General features: G+C 41.5%; 1 protein-coding gene across 3 annotated transcripts in view; it reads right to left on the bottom strand.

Annotated features, from left to right (window-relative positions):
- Window positions 1–16,016, bottom strand: part of LOC125417162 (uncharacterized) — a 72,574-nt gene extending 56,558 nt beyond the window's left edge. For all 3 annotated transcript variants that reach the window (XM_087908510.1, XM_087908511.1, XM_087908509.1), the window contains exons 1-7: window positions 15,692–16,016; window positions 12,395–12,509; window positions 12,059–12,232; window positions 9,504–9,610; window positions 7,804–7,941; window positions 6,918–6,982; window positions 2,523–2,556 (exon numbers count right to left, since the gene is read on the bottom strand). In XM_087908510.1, coding sequence (XP_087764636.1) covers window positions 2,523–2,556; window positions 6,918–6,982; window positions 7,804–7,941; window positions 9,504–9,610; window positions 12,059–12,232; window positions 12,395–12,509; window positions 15,692–15,936 — 878 coding nt within the window. In that variant the 5' untranslated portion in view covers window positions 15,937–16,016. The remainder of the gene's footprint in view (window positions 1–2,522; window positions 2,557–6,917; window positions 6,983–7,803; window positions 7,942–9,503; window positions 9,611–12,058; window positions 12,233–12,394; window positions 12,510–15,691) is intronic.
- Window positions 16,017–17,786: the final 1,770 nt, after the last annotated feature.

Genomic DNA, 17,786 nt, shown 5'->3' on the forward strand with positions numbered 1-17,786 from the left:
CGCATAGACTTATTATTAGTTTGAATGTTTGGCCTTAACTTATGCTAGTACCACTAGCTCTTTTTTTTAAATTTTAATTTTTTTAAATGATCTTTTCTCATTTTATATACCTATCCCAGTTCCCACTCCCTCCGTCCCTCCCACTCCCTCCACTTTCCCCCCACCCCACTCCCCATCCATTCTTCACAGAGGATAAGGCTTCCCATGGGAAGTCAGCAAGTTTGGCACATTACTTTGAGGCAGGACCAAGGCCCTCCCTACTATGTTTAGGTTGAGCAAGGTATTCCTCCAAAAAGAATGGGCTCCAGAAGGCCACTTCAAGCACAAGGGATGAATTCTGGCCTCACTGCCAGTGGCCCCACAGCCTGCCCAGCCTCACAACTGTCCACCACATTCAGAGGGCCTAGTTTGGTCCTATACAGGTTCCCTTGCTATCAGTCCAGAGTCAGTGAGCTCTCACTAGCCCAGGTCAGCCATTTCTGTGTGTATCTCCATCACAGTCTTGACCTCTTTGCTCATATTCTTGCTCTTCCCTCACTTACACTGCTCTCTGGAACCTCGGCCCAGTGCTTAGCTGTGGATCTCTGTATCTGCTTCCACCACTAGCTCTTATAACTTAAATTAATCAGTTTTTCTTCATCTACATTTTGCCTCAGGGCTTTTTACCTTTCTTTCATTCTGTATGTCCTACTCCATGTCTGTCTGTCTGACAGCTACCTGACTGGCTGGCCCCGGGCATCTACCTTTCTTTCTCCCTTGTTTTCTCCTCTCTTGTTCTTTTCTTCCCCAGCCTAGATTCCGCCTCCTCCTTATTCTCTCTGCCTTCCAGCCCCACCCACCCCTCTACTGCCTAGCTATTGGCCGTTCGGCTTTTTATTAGACTAGCCAGGTGTTTTAGGCAGGCAAAGAAACAGAACTTTACATCATTAAACAAACTCAGCATAAACAAATGTAACACATCTTTATATCATTAAACAAATGCAACATAAACACATATGACACAGCTTTACACAACTAAAGTAATATTCTACAGCGTGAAGAAAGGTAACACAGCTTTACACAGTTAAAGTAATACTCCACAACAAGAGAGTTGAGAAGAGCTGAACGGAGCAAAAATAACCAAGAAAAGATTAGTCATCGAGGGGATAAAAGGCATTTCATAACAGAGGGGAACACTTCAGGGAGCGAGGCATGGCAATGGCATAGGAAAACCATACTGGGGAAACAGTAAGCATAGAAATAAAAAAAATCCACTAAACTCATGCTTAATATGATTAACACTGTACTTAAGATTTTTTCATGTCTGTTAAAATATTCCCACTCAAAACTTTCCTGATCTTGTCTACATACAACCAATGGATCCATGGCTGAGTGAGAACTGCCATAAAGCTTTTCATGGTTGAAAACAAGGTCCCGAGACTTTAGCAGGAGTGGGAAGGGATAAGAGACAATGAAGGGAGGTGAATGTGGTCAAAACACATTGTATATTTATATGGAATTGTCAAAGAAAAAATAAAAATATTCCAAAAACCAAGCCAATAATAAAGAAAAAAAGGCCTTAGTACCACTGCATTTGTCAAAAATGGGCACACTTTCTGGGACTGGGATGCCCAGGAAAATTCCAAACCAGGCACTTCATGACTGAATTTTGTAGTTTGAACTGAACTGATATGGACATGTATACAGCATGTATACATTCTATGTATACATCATTCTATGTATAGGGATAAGAGAAAGCACAGAGAAACCAGTCAGACTACAGTCAAATCTGGGTCAGCTGTATGTCAGTTAGGAAGTCACGAGCCAATTACTCAACCTTTATGCGTGACATGACAGCCACCTAACTGGTATAATATAGACTACAACTGTTATGCCCAAATCTGCGAAGTCCCCTCAAAAGCCAACAAGGAGACCGAGTCTCACATATAAAAAGCAAAGAGCCTTTATCTTATGCAAGTTTGCAAGCTCAGTCTCTCCGCATGTCCAATGTATCGGAATAAACGGAGAGCTCCGAGCTCAGTTAGAGCTCGGTTTTTATAGTAGTAAAGGTGGGGCTGAGGGGTTTCTAAGGTTCAGGACCCCTGATTGGCTGACATTTGTCTAGGAGTGTCCTGGAGAGTGTGTTCTGGCAGGTGGTCCTATCTACAGCGGTTGGAATGTTAGGCATTTCCTTTGGATGGTCTGTTCTTGGGTGGTGCTCAGGTAATCTCAGTTTGTGGTTTTTCCTGCAGCCAGATAAAGCTTCAGGGTGAACTACTGAAACTCAGGCCTCCATTTAAATTTTTTGATGGCCAGTTCTACTCGGGCAGGTGATAATGGTTGGAAGGAAAGAACTTCCTTTGGGTGACCTGCCCATACTTAGCTTATCATGGCTGGCTCCCACAACAACCACAAAGACACTTTTCAAAGCTCTGGTAATGACCAGAACAATCTTAAAATCAGTATGACCTTCCAAGGCAAAGCATTCAAAACATCACGTTATTTTCTGCGGTTTAATCAGTTATAAATGTATGAAATTCTACCTTCTGGAAGAGTCCTCTTCAGTCCTTTCCTCCACTGTTAAAGACAAAAGCAGAATGCATTTATGGGCTTCAAGAGGACAATGGGACATTAGAAGTGTAAGACTCTCATATTCTATTAGGCGTGTTTCCTTGAGACTGAACCTGAAGAGTAGTCTAACATGAGTACTAACTATACTACTTATAGGCCATGAATGCACAAGAACTCTCTTGCTTTCTCTTTTGTAATTATCAAATGCAAGGAAGAAAATTGGCATCTATGAAACTTCAGTTCCATAAAGTAAACTGCAATGTGCAGGAACCGTGATACCATCCTGGCACTGACCAACAGTGGTCTCGTTAGCAGAATCTCTACAATACGCCAACACTGTCCACAAATAGTGTGATCTTTCTGAGCTAAGGACACAGGGACACTCCTAAAAGACTGCAGCTATTTTATTAAGACACAGCACAGCTGTTTCAAATGTTCAATCAAAACTATTTATTTAGGATGAAACGCTATCACAAAGATACCGGGCCTATGGGTAATTGTACTTTGCAGCATGTCAAAACACAGGAAACAGATTGGGCACAAAGACCCTGGCAAAGACTTTCTAGTTGCCATGGTGACAACCTCAAGCAAAATAGTTAAAATCTCAGCAGGGAAAGGTGAGGAACTCCTGAGGCCCCAGCTTTGGTTGAGGAGCTACTGACAACTGATGTTTGCTGGGGGAGGGAGACTTGCTTTTCCTCTGAAATGTGCCCACTGGTAGGTTGCTCATGCCCTAGTAATTGGCCCCATACCTATGTGTATTTTGGCAGCACTAATTGGACTGGGTGGATTAATTTGAAAAAAAAATCTCCAAAAGTAAAAGATGAGACCTGAAGTTGATAGGGAGATGTGTTTGGGGGGCTATGGTTGTTTGAAATAAAATGATTTCCATAGGCTCACAGGGAGTGGCACTATTAGGAGGTGTGACTTTGTTGGAGTAGGTGTGTTGGAGAAAGTATGCCTCAGTCTCTTTCTGTTGCCTATGGATCCAGATGTAGAATTCTCAGCTCCTTCTCTAGTATCATATATGTCTGCTTGTTCCCCACCATGACAAATATGGACTAAAACTGTAAGCCAGTTCTGATTAAATGTTTTCCTTTGTAAGAGTTGTTGTCAGGGGTCTCTTCACAGCAACAGAAACCCTAAGATGGAAGTTGATATCAGGAGTGGGGTATTGCAGTGATAGGCCAGACCATGTTTTTATTTGGAGGAGTGTGGACTTGGGATTTGGGATTAGAAAAGCAACTGAATGCCTTTGGTGGGGCTTAATAGACCCATTAGTATAAGATTGGGAGATAGTATTGCTGAGGGTGATTCTAACTGTGGAGGCTTGGCTTAAGAGGTTTCAGAGGAGAAAAGTATTTGTATGTGTCCTAGAGACTGTTCGTGTCATATTATAGCTGTGGGGTCACTGGCAGTGGGGCTAGGATTTATCTCCAGTGCATTAACTGGCTTTTTGGAGCCCATTCCCTATTGAGGGATACCTTAATCAGGCACAATACAGGAGGGAGGAACTTGGTCTTGCCTCAACTGGATTATGCCAGACTTTGTAGACTTCCCATAGGAGGCCTTATCCTTTCAGAAGAGTGAATGGGGGGTTGGATGGGATAAGGTGGGGGTACAGTGGGAGGAGAAGAGGGAGGGGGAATTGTGGTTTGTATGTAAAATGAAAAAAAAGCCTTTAAATAAAAAAATTTAAAAAGAGTGGGGAAAAATGTATCTATCTCAACCAATGAATAAACCATAGCACAGCAGCAGAGAAATATGAAAAAGTAAGGCAATACAACATCTCCAATGGTTTCTCAATAACCCAAATCAAAGATACTATAATGACTTACATGCCTAACTAAGAATTCAAAGGCATAGAGGTAACAATAATCAGCCGCGTCAAGGAGGACTTAAAAAAGCAAATGACTAAAGTAAGGAGGCCAATTCAGGTCCTGAATAAGAAACTTGACAACATAGATGAAAACTCAGCAATAAAAATGACATTTTAAAGGAACTAAAGAACCCAGAAATGTTAGAAATGAAGTCCAGTCAACCAAATTAAAAAAAAATACGGAGGAAAACATCATGCATAATTAGGTCAAGCAGAATAATAGTATCAGTGATAAAACACAGCTTATAAACAACAAAGACAGATAACTGAGAATGACCACCATATTAAAAAACTCTGGGATATGATCAACAGATCAAGGCTCAGAATCTGTGGGGTAGAAAGAAGTGAGACGAAAACCAAGATGTAGAAAACTGTCTAATGACATTTTAGCAGAAAACTCCTTAAATCTACGGAAAGATATGGACACAAAATACAAGGAGCAATAAGAAACTCAAATAGACGTGACCAGAAAAAAAATTGTCCTCATCATATTATAGTTAAAGCATTAAGGATCCAGGACAATGAAACAACATCAAAAGCTACAAGAGAAAAGTCTTACCTCACTAAGTCAGTTCATTCCAGTAACACCAGACCTCTCAGAAGAAACACTAAAATCCAGAGAAGTAGGGAATGATATATTTCCAGCCCTTACAGTAGATACCACCCAACTAAGTAATTTTATACTGCCAAGTTATTTTTTCAAAATAGTTGGAGACTTTCAATACAACTGAAAACTTTAACAACTCATGAACAGTAAATCAGCTTTTCAGGAAATACCGAAAGGAATCCTACAAGAGGAGAAAGAAGACAGTTACAAACATGACCTTCCAAGAAGAATAAATTTCATGAGCAGAGAAATAACCAAATAAGACCCAGAAAAGAATCAAACATCTTGAACTCAAAATCCAGCAAGGCTCTATGATCAATAAGAGAAAAAGAAATAAAGAAACAATCTGGGCCAATTAGATTTTTTTAAACAGAAATTAGCAAATACTTCTCAGCAATAACCACAAATGTAAACAGTTTTGACTAGACCATAAAGAGATGGTGATTAGCAGGTTGATTAAGACACAGACCCTAACTGTAGTCTGTAATACAGATACACAGAGTGAGCTGAAAGGATTGAAAACAATACTCTATGTAAATGGAAAATAATACAAGCAAAAGTAGGCATACTTGTGTTTGGCATACTAGTTTTCATGCTCTAGATAATCATGGGAGATAATGATTATATATATTAATAGGAGGACTATTACACCAAGAAGACATGATAGCCAATGTATATGCACAAACGCTGATATATCTAATTTCATAAACCAGAATTTGACGCAAAGAACAGATAAGTATGACATTATACCATGGGTATTCAATACCTCATTATTATCAATAGGTTGGTTACAAGACAAAAGCCAGGAAAGCAACCCCAGTGTTAACTTATGTCATAGATCAAATGTACTTAAAGACATTCACAAAATATTCCATCCATCCATGCAACAGCTAGGAAAAACATGTTATCCTCAGCATCTAATGAAATATTCTTTGAAATATATTTCACATTAGGCCATGAAGCAAGTTGCACAAATATAAGGAATTGAAATATTTATATCCCTTATCCAATCATAAAGGAATGAAACTGGAAGTCAATAGCAAGGGAAACCAGAGTGACTCTACCAACACAAAGATTCAGTAACACACCATTGGGCCATGGAGAAATCAGAAAGGAAGACTTAAAATTGCACATTTAAGCAAGAAAATAATTGATAATTATTTTAATTATAAAATAATTTTAATTAAAATTTTAATTATATACGTCATGTTTCACCAGCAATTATTTCATAATATTCATCTAGTAATTACAAATTAGTTGTTTCAAAAGTTAAAAGGAAAACTTGTGTTTTTTTTTTTTAAAAAGAAGATTTTTTATAATAAGCCCAATTGCTTCAGTGGAGCTGCTAAGTAAGCAACTAGGCAACATAGTAATTTGAAAATTGTTTTCTATTTATAAAAATACACACAGAAGAAAAAATCAAACATATACACAGAATTTTAGTTTCTAGAATAACTAAATGGACTTTTCTTCAGACAATATTTATTCAGGATGGAAACATTTATAAATAATTTCTTAAAAACATGTGAATTCTGAGCCAGGCAGTGGTGGCACACGCCTTTAACCCCAGCACTCGGGAGGCAGAGGCAGGCGGATCTCTGTGAGTTCTAGACCAGCCTGGTCTACAAGAACTAGTTCCAGGACAGGCTCCAAAGCTACAGAGAAACCCTGTCTCTACCCCCCACCCCCATCCCAACACCAAAAACAAAACAAAACAAAACAAAAAAACAAAACACAAAAAAAACATATGAATTCTGTACTGCCAATAATGAGACAAAGAACATCTGGCATTTTATGCATTGGTATTTTTAAACCTGCTCTTATCAAAATGGTCTCTTAGTTTTTAAAATCTAGGGTAGCCACACCTGGAGTAACTCTTACCTAGGCTGACTCTTTCAGACTTCTCGTCTCTCTTCTCTTTATATTCAAGAAGGATTTTCATATTGCTTTGTAAAAATGATAATTAAAGTCAATACCGATGTAAAAATCATTTGCTCAGTGTGTTAAAATTTTCATGGTATTGCCCCATAAAGCCTCAACTGCTAAGCACCCCAAGCCTTTACGTCTAAGTGTGTGCTGTGAGAAGACCCCAGACTGGATCAGCAGGAACGAACTGGCAGCTGGCTGTCTTCCTGGACTTCAGTGACAGCTTTCATGGCAGCCCTGAAGCAGGAGACTCAATGAAAACAAGCGCCCCCCCCACCCCCGCTTCCCTGCTCCATCTGACATTGGTCTTGAGCAAACCACTAGCTTCCAGGGACATTTAAGCAGGTGGTTGTGGAAAATGGATTCTGATGGAAAAAGCACTTTAATGCTAAACTCGACCTTTTAGACTCAAATCGATCATTAGAATAGATCTAATAGGATCAAGAGGCTCACAGCTGTGGCACTATTTCTACTCTGTTCTATAGGGGAATACTTGGGATGAATAGTGCTGGGACTTCCAAGAATAAAGATCTTAAAAGTCCTAGGACAGAGGCTGGTGGTAAAGTTCAATGTAGAGCCTGGCATGCTTGCAATTCCCAGTACCGCCAAAACAAAAACCAAACTAAACAAAACAATGGAGGCCCAAGCTCATGAATCTGTCACTCCCTGCTACCTCCAGGGTGGCCTTTGCTTGGGACCTGCTAACGAATATAGGCTAACTCCTTGTCTTTCTAAAGCTACCTAACTGAGTCAGAAGCTCGCCCTGAGGTATAAGGTGCACTATTGTAATTTATTTTGAACTTCCGTTTAATAGTAACTAGCATTTAATGCAAGCACTTACGCATAATATTTAAAATTATCAGCATAATCGATTGCAGTCAATCCAAAGGCGTCTTTCCAAAAGAGGTCTACACCTTGCTGAAGAATAAATCTGACTATATCTGTTGAGTCATGACTTATAGCATGCATGAGGGCTGTTCTGAAAAAGCAGAGAGATAATGCCACTCTTACTACTTGAACAAAATGAAGGACTAGTTTGCTATACTTTTTTCTATTTATTGTCTAAGTAGAATTGGCTATTAACAGATAACAGCCAAGCATCTTGAGGTCTTGAGACTTTAAGAAAATAAAGTACGGAGCCTCCCACACCCCTGTGTCAACTCATCATAGATGCTGCTAACTTAAAGCCCTTTGGTGGGCAATAACTACACCAAGGGCATGTGTCCGGGGTTGGTAAAATTTAAATGAAGAACTCTCATCAGGTGTGATGGTGCATGCCTGGGATCGCAGTGCTTAGGTGGCTGAGGCAGGATTGTGAGGTTGAGTCCAGTTTGGACTGCGTAAGAAGTTCTAGGCAAGCCTGCCATACAAAGCTAGACTGTCTCATTAACAAATGAACCAAAGCAAACCACCAAAGACAGTCTTTTCTCCACTTCATGTGTAATGTGCTAAGATGCATTATATATATATTTCCCAGGCAGTGGAAGGGCACATAAGAAAAAGCTACTTGCCGGCCTCAAAGCATATCATCCATGAATGGCGGTACACACTTGTCATTCCAGCACTAAGGAGGCTGGTGTGGAAGGATCACTGCAATTTCAAGGTAATCTTGGCCAACAAAGTGAGACCAACCTGAGCTACATAGTAAGACCCTGTCTCAAAGGAACAACAGTTAACACAGCAATAATTGCCATAGTGACAGTCAGTGATTTGAGCTGCAGATGCTCGCTAGGCACAGACTAAATGCTACATACAGAAACCTTCCATCAGCAACTTTAGGATCACTGATCCTGCTCTTCACAGCGGGGACATGGTTAGTTAGTGGTAAGTAGTGTTCCTAAAGTCACACACATGGCAAGTGGGGAAGCCAGGAATAGAACCCAGATTTATGGGACTCTGCAGTCAATCGCCTTTGCTTTTACACGACCTCTTTGTCTTCATGAAAGGTTTATCCAAGCATAGCTCATTTTCTACCCCACGCCAATGCCAACCCCGAATAAAAACATCCAGGAATGTTAAAAATAAAAAAAATAAAGAAAAATAAAAAACATCTGGAACTAAGAACTAATAGCCATTTAGGGTTAATATGGTTGAATGTTTTTCAGACTATAAAAGGACAGTTCTTTGAAGGAGTCATTCCAAAGACAAAACAATTTTAACTCCTGTTTCTGCTTACTCTGGCTTTAAAAGCAAAGTGTATAAAAAACAGAGGTAAAAATGCTATGAAAAGATTTAGAATTTCAATATTGAGGCAAAAAAATGAACTGCGTCTTTATGTTATCAAAGTGGAATAAAATTCATGGAATCTCCAGCTTCTAATTTCCAAACATCAATAAATATGTAAGGGGCATATGCTGTAATATACATGGTTCTTTGTGCTGTCCCTTCTGAATAATTCCTTTTCTGTATAGCACTGATGATTTGTGTTGGGTTCTCATTAAATCTCAATTATTATAACTTGTTCTATTTTCTATTAATTCAATATTTCTGAGTACTTGTTACCACTGCACACTACCACTAAGGTTTAGAGGATTATAATACCTTTTCCGGTTATCAGTTGCATGCACATTAGCATTCTTCATTGATAAAAATTTTGCCATCTTCAGTTTGTTTTCACTGACAGCCAGTAAAAATGGCGTGAAGCCACTCTGTAAAATGACAAAAAGCATTTAACTCACAAAAATCAAATATTTGTCAGTTATGTTGAAAAAAAATGTAGAAAAGCTCTCTGGATACAAACACATGATGAGGACACAGAGAATATAATTACTGTGCCTCCTACCCCATGTACCATGGGAGCCCCAGTCTTCTCCAAATGCACACACTCTGTCTCCAAGAGTGTTTGATTACGATGTTTACCAAGACAGTCATGTGCCTGCTCCCATGTAAACCATGTAAACCCACATCTTGTTTTATGTTAACAAGATGTTTATGTTCCTCAGATTCTAAACTACAGTAGTGAAGTTAGTGAGCTATGCCATCATCTCCAGAACAGGGGTTCTAAATTTACCTTTCAAAGAATATCTACTTCTCTAGAAATGCAGAGTCTCACAGAAAAGTAGTAATATTCCTCTGGGAACTATTATATGACTGTATATTATACACCCAGTATTAAGAAAATCTTTTTATCTTTGCTCAATCCCTACTTGAAGAGTACAGTTGTGAAGTGGAATTGGCTTTAGAGGAAGTGTGGCCTTCTGGATACACTGCAGAGAGCTTTCTAATGATGCGGGAGTTCACTCCAGGTTGCTAAGGAGTCTTGTTTGCTTCTCTTCTTTTATGGTATCAGGATCCCAGATGCAAACATATCAGGCATTCCTTCTGCAAGAGGCTCATAAGAAATGGCTTCTGAATTAAAAGACCTTGGCTTCAAAGAAACTTTGGTTATGACTAAGTGGTTTGCTATTAGAAAGCTTAATATAAGGGGAGATGGTTCAGTGGATAAGGTTCGTGAGGACCTGTGTCCAGACCCCCCAGTGCCCATATAAAATCCAGATGTGGCAGTACATGCCTGTAATCCCAGTACTGGGAGGTAGAGAGAGGCAGGAGGATCCCAGGGGCTCACTGGTCAGTAAAAATAGGAGGAAAACAATAGAGGAAGACACCTGGTGGGCAACTCTAGCCTTTACGTGTGCACACACGTGCATACATACTCAAAACCAAACACAAAATTTTATTCCTATAATGACAATTCTGAGATCATATTTCACAAGAATTTTCATATATCTCTGTGCAATGTCTACATTCTAAAACTCAATCCCACTTATAAGAGACTAATGTTAAATACTGATGATCTTGTTACTTAATTATTTAAGAAACTGTGCTGTTTATCAAAACAGTGTATATCAAGAGCTGTAGAGTGAAATTTGCTTGGAGGAGCAGAGCAAGTGACATGGAGCTGGGCCATCTGGAGCCTGTGGCACATGTGTGCCTCTCACGCAGGGAGCCAGGTCCTCAGCATAGGTATAAAACAGTCACGCGGACTCAGAGCTGTGTCCTCCACATACGTGCAGTCACACAAGCCGCGCGTTGTGTCCTCAGCACAGGTGTAAACAGTCAAACAGCTTCCCCTTTCTGCTTTGGGGTTTTGGTTCAAAGGAGAAAAAAAAAACAAAAAAGTCACTAACTGGAAATTGCACTCAGTCTTTTTGTTCAGGGTCTAAACAGAGACAGGTCAATTCAAATTGAAACTTCACTTCATTGTGTAAATTCTGGAGAGATATTGCATATTTGAGAATTTACAGTTTTATCCCAGTGGCTCTTCCTGCCAGAAATGTCTAACAGGTCAGGGAAACACTAGTTCTTCACCCTGGTTTCCTACTTAATCATCACCAAGTCGTCAACCCGGCTTCCTCAGCACCATCCTGAAACTGACTTCTTCACCTAGTTAGAACTTCATGAATTTCTTCCCAAACTGAGGTGCCAAGATTGAGCATCCCTTTGACGCACAGCTGGGGAAATTGCAACTATGTTGGTCTTTCGCTCAGTTGCCTTGTTTCTGAACTGACCTGTGCATCTCTGATTCATTCCCACCCCAATGTGTCCTTTCTAGCCTTAGCAAAGAGAGAGAAGTCTCTGATATAACTTGTGTCCAACTACAAGATTTCTTCTTGTCAAATGCTTTAGCTCTGAGTTTTAAGGTAAAGCCCATAGGCAAGGTACACGATGCTTGCCTGCGTTGGTTTGCAATGGGCAGAAAAGCTAGATTTACCTTCAACAGTACAATGTTTTCACAAATATTTACTACGAATGTATACAAGAAGACTGTGCCCTCTGACACTTCCTTCAAAGTATCAACACTTAAAGAGCTGATATTTGGAGGCAGACTGCAGTGGCACATGTCCTTCATCTCAGCTCTCAGGATGTGGAAGCAGGTGGATCTCTTTCTGAGTTCGAGGCCAGCCTGGTCTACACATTGAGTTCAAGGCTAGTCAAGGTATAGAGCGAGACCTTGTTGAGAAGGGGACAGGTCATCCCAGGTACACTTGAGCTTCTCAAGATGGAAGATGGTACTTGTGTGTCTGTAGACAAGGCTTCTCCACACACTTTACAGATACAGTGGGTCAATGGACACCTTTCTTATGTATGATCTCTACCTTATTCTTCTCTTCAATATTCACTTCATGTTCAAGCAGTCTTGCAGCAAGGAATGTATTCTTATAATAGACAGCATAGTGGAGAGCGCTGTTGCCCCGGGCATCCACAATATTTGGGTCGGCACCGTTCTCCAGCAGGATGGTGGCACATTCTTCTTCCTGACATTGCACAGCCTGTTGGAGTTGCACCAAGAAACAGATCACAGCTTCAAAGAACTGAAGATAAACATCTTACAGGATTCACTGTCTGTTTTTTTGAAACGAACACAGAGTCCTTCCCATTGCAGGCATTTTAATCAAGGCCATCTCATGCTGAGGTCCTTAGCTGCTACGTACCTTCACCAGACCTGTGCATTTGTCACTGTCAATGGCGTCCACCTCACACTTTCCTTCGATCAGGGCCTTCACTACTTTTGGGTGGCCGTAAGCGCAGGCAATGTGGAGGGCGGTCCTGTGAAAATGGAGGGAAGGCTTTTTAGGAAATTATACAGCATGACCTGAAAAATTCAGCCACTCAGGTGATTTTAGACATTAAATCACATGCAACTCCTCTGTCTTCAAATAAAATATTTATGGAGTGCTTTCCTAGTGTCTTGACATATAGTACCACATAGACTAGATGTGGTGGTAGCACCCTGTCCTACAGTGCCACATAGACTGGGTGTGGTGGTGAATGACTTCAGGCTAGCCTTGAAGAAGTGAAAGCAGGAGGATCAGAAGTTCAGGCATCCTTTACTACATAGCAAGTTTGAGGCCAGCCTGGGCTACATGAGACCTCATCTTAAAGAAAAAAAAAGCTTAAATATTTAATTTTCTTCCACAGAAGTTATATTTATTGCTAATGATCCTTATTCCAATGAAACTACAGTGTATTTGGATGAAAGGGGTGCGTGTGTGTGTACAGGTATGTGTGTATTTTAAGCATTGTACAGGTTAGGTTTTTGTTAATTTGGCATAAGCTAGCATTATCTGGAGGAGAAATCTCAATGCAGAAAATGTCCCCAGTAGATTGGCCTGTAGTCAAGTCTGTGGGGGCACTTCCCTAATTAATGATTGATGTGGGTGGTGCCACCCCTGGACAGATGGCCCTGGAGATGTAAGAAAACAGACTGAGCAAGCTGTGGAAAGTGGTATTCCTCCTTGTCCCCTGCTTCGACTCCTGCCTCCAGCTTCCTGCCCTGACTCCTCCCAGTGATGGAGTGGGACCTGGAGTTATAAACCCTCTCCTCCCCTAATTGCCTTTGGTCATGGTGTTTATCATACCAAGGGGAAGCTAACTGGCCACACAGGTTAGACAGGCGCTCTCCCATGGAGCTCTGTCCCAGCCCAGAGTGGATAACTTGAAAGGAGAAAAGGTGTCCTTTGTAATTAGCTCCACTTGGGTTTGATTCTTGCCTTAAGCTCTGTTACTCACTATGTCTTTTTCCTTTCCAGGCCTCAACGTTTCTATCAGTAAAATGGGCACTGAAGCAGTGGCTGTTTCCTAAGACCCTCGTATGTTTGGATGAGAACCATATGAAGTGGTTTGAAAAGTTTCCAGCGCAAGCAACAACTCGATGCTTGTCAGGTGCTGTAGTTATCACTACTGCGACGGCTTAGAAGGACAGCGTTTCCAGGAACTGGCAGTCACTCCCATCCTGCATGCTTTAAGGACTGACTCTGTCTAGAGTGTCCTTTCCTCACAGTGAATGTCTCTGGAGCTGGAGTTCAAGTTATAACTCCTGACATGCTGTAGCTTTTGTCTGGTAGCATTTGGACCGTTTCTTAATACACAGAATAAAGAGAATAAAGGTCTCATGGAGCTCATGGTGCCCCACACTTGACGAAATATGGTATTTTTCGTAGGTCCACGGAAGATCTAGCCATCTGCTTGGCAATTGCATAAATTTTAGTTCTTAAAAATACCATGGGCAAAGAGTTCTGAATAACAACAAAAACCATTTTTCCTTTGATTTTTCAAGAAACTTTAAGCCAAGAAAACTCCTCAAAAAAGGAGGCCTAGCTCCTCCTTTGAATATTCAGATAAATATGTTGTATGAAAGTCATATATTCCCAAGGACTTAGGCTGGTATTTAATGCTGACCTCAAATTTCAAATGATCAATGAAAGAATGTTTTAATTTGAAGGAAGGAGAAAAGGCTAAGCTGAGCTCTGTTACCTCCCTTTTACATATTCCACTTTGTCAGCCTCAGCAGGGAAACTCAAAGGCTCTCAGGAAGAAAGTGTGCTGAGAGATAAAATACATCCTCTGCCTATTTGGCGTTTAGGATGCTTTCAGTGAGCGAATGTATGAAGGGATGGAATAAATACAGATGGGGAAGTTAACACATTTTAGGGATATCTTTGGGATCTGTTGCAGAGGTGGTGATTGGTGGTAGTGATTTTGTTTTCATAAACATGCAACTAAAGTGGAGTTATTAACCTAGAGTTGTTTGCAAATATGCAATAAATCTCTATATAAAGCATGCATGCATATCATGCAATGTGGTCTCCATAAAGTCCATAAATATACTCCCCTTGTGTTGAAAGACAGTGTTAGCAGAAACATCAATTCAAGCCTATGGCACACTCTCTGAGAGAAGTGAGGAATCTTGCCTGAGAAGGGTTCTTATTCCCGTTCTTCCCAAGGGTCGCTATAATGATAAGTGTTTACTACAACTTTAGTGCATGTTCATTCTAGAATTCAAGGTAAGGAGGAAAGAGCAAGTGTGTGGGTAACTTCCTTCAAAATCAACTGCACACTGCGCTCTGGTCCCTGGGATAAGACTCTGCAAAGACCAACATACAGAATTAATGCAGGAGTATCTTCTAGTTACGAAACCAAGCTACGTGCAAACAGAAAGAGAACTGACTCCTCTGAGAACTGGAACCATAACTAAGAAATTAAAGCTGAAATTTGCATGTACGTTTTAGATGCATGAAAATAATTTTTAGAGCAACTTGTCATTGCTTTGGCTGGCACAGGAGCAGATATTTGTGTGTATGTGTGGCCTTTCAAAGTGATGTTCTTCTCACTTCGTACCCCAAGTACACCTTCCCCCTGTGCAAACCTCGACCCATTTCTATGCCGTTGCCGAAGCTCCATCTTTCTCTATTCTATGGATGCAATGAGGTGTATTTGTAAAATGTGTTCTGTTGGTTATTTTTAAACACATGCCTTTTTAAATAATGATGATAAACAAATTGCATGCACACTCCATTATTTCCTAAAGATATTTCAACATGGTTAAGTACATAAAAAATCCCTTCTCTTACCAGGGTCACTAAATATTTTTCTATGTCCATATAGCATATGTCCATATGTCCATATATGTTTCTATGTCTATATGTCCATATATGTCCATATAGCTCGGATATTGTAGATATCCAAGCCTCTACTTTACTCAATTTTTAGTTATAATTCTAGGGCTTAGAGTGTTTTTGCTAGCATGGCAAGGCCCTGGCTGCTTTCCAAAGCATAAATAAGTATGAATAATTAAGAGTTTAGTGTTTTCCTTGACTTGAAAAAGTTCCCTATAAGATGAAGATATATTTTCCATTTGAGACATAAGTAGTAAATATTTCATGTCCGGAGGCTTTCTTGCGCACAAACCCCGCCCCCTCCACAGCCCCTCCCCTCTTGGGCCCTGACACCTCTTCTTCTGGTCTCTGTCGTTCACACCGCACTTCCCAAGCAGGAGCTGCTGCAGTCTGGATGCATCCCCGTCACGGGCAGCCTTGTGGATCTTTCTCAGATCCTTGTCTTTGAGGCAATACTTGGGCGAGAGGAGGATATTGGTACTCTCAAACCCCTTGCCCAGGGAGTGCCGTTGCTGGTCGCGCAAGGACTGTAAGAGTTTCTGGCTTTTCTTGTAAGATAAGCTAGCCACTTTCGACATGGCCCAGGCTGCTGGACCCAGAGGTCCCTTCCCTCTGTCTTCTGTGTCCCATCCCCGACCCCGATGCCCAACAATGTGATAGATCGCTTCTGGAGAAGCTAACAGCCACAGCGCGTGCAGTGGCCACGGAATCCCAACTGAGAAGTTCTATGGTTTTGGATTGCTTAAAGGTTAGCAGGTGCGGGTGCGGTTGGGTAGCAACTCTGCTACACCAGAGCACACCTGCTCTGGTCCTCAGTTGTCACAGCCAAGTGGCCAATGGTGCTCAGTGAGCATATGCAGCTCCGGTCCTGCCAAAGCCCTACTTTCAAAGTTAAGCAAAGGAATTTGAATTACAAAACCAGATCTCCACATTATCTCTGGAGAGTCAAAGGAATGGAGTGACAGCCGGGGGTTATCACCACCAAATCCTCATCACCCAGAGCATCAGGAGACCCCTGACCTCTGGAGACGACCATGACCTTAAAATACTGTCGTTAGCAGGGGCATGTAATACACGGCCTGCATGCTAGTAAATTCAAGATGTTCATCTGTCTCTTGACTAAGGGGCATGGGTTTTTGGAAGCACTGAGCCTGACAATGCCCTTTGCAGAAAAACAGACTATAAAGATGTACACTTTGGACAAACAGGCCGTAGTTGTCGGGGGCCACAGCAGCAGACAGGAGCATTGGTCAAAATCTGCACAGATAAGAGCGACAACCAGGGCTGCTTGCACTGCAGGCAGGGGCTGGAGGAAGCCACTCACACCCGGTTGTGCCTCCACACTATCCAGAGCAGGACTCACTGCCAGGTGGGTGGAAGTCTTGGTATACTGTCATGGCGATGGGACCCGCAGCATGACTTGAGGTGTACTCCAGCCAGGCCTCATTAATTTGGAATGAGAAGGACATTTAGATTATTCTGGTTTGGGTCTCTACCTCTGTTTCAATCAGTTGCTGGATGAAGGTTCTATGGTGATATTTAAGATATTCATCAGTCCGACTTCAGGGCAAGGCAAGTTCGGGCCCCCTCTCCTTTATTGATTAGGGTCTTAGCTGGGGTCATCTTTGTGGATTTCTGGGAATTTCTCTAGTGCCAGGTTTCTTGTTAACCCTTTAATGCCCACCCCCTTCAAAATATCTCTTTCCTTCCTCCATCTCAACTATCCTGTTCCCTTAAGTTCTCCTTCCCACTCCCCTCATTTTCCCATTCTGTCCTCCCTACTTCCCTCATCCCCTGTGTTCCCAATTTTGTCATGAGATCTTTTTTTTTTTAGCAATTTCTAGAATTAATATTTTATTTTTTTAATTTTTTTTCAGTTTATTAAATTATAAAAGTTTCCATTTCCGCCCCTCCTCCCAACACCCTCCCACTTTCCCCACTCCCTCTCCTCCTCCCTCTCCATCCCTAAGAGTAGTCAGGGTTTCCTGCCCTGTGGGAAGTTCAAATTCCTCCCCCCTCCCTCCAGGTCCAGGAAGGTGAGTATCCAAACAGACTGGATCCCCAAAATCCAGTATATGCAGAGGAAACAAGTCCCAGTGTCATTGTCAATGGCTTTTCAGAAAGACTCCGGGCCTGCCATATCCAGGGAATCCGGCAACATTCAGAGAATCTGGTTAGATCACATGCTCATTCAGTTCCAGTCCAGCTGGCCTTGGTGAACTCTCATTAGATCAGTCTCCTTGTATCAGTGGGTGATGGCGCGCGTCGCAGTCCTGATTTCTTTTTTCATTTTCTTTATCCTTCTGCTCCTCATTTGGACCGTAGAGGGTTCCGTCCGGTGCTCCAATATGGGTCTCCGTCTGTATCGCCATCCAATGTCGGATGAAGGTTTCCTCTGCTCTTGCCCTCCTTGTTCACGTTCTCCTTC

Source organism: Myodes glareolus, chromosome 7 (assembly GCF_982192425.1).
Source record: "Myodes glareolus chromosome 7, mMyoGla1.1, whole genome shotgun sequence".
NCBI lineage: Eukaryota > Metazoa > Chordata > Mammalia > Rodentia > Cricetidae > Myodes > Myodes glareolus.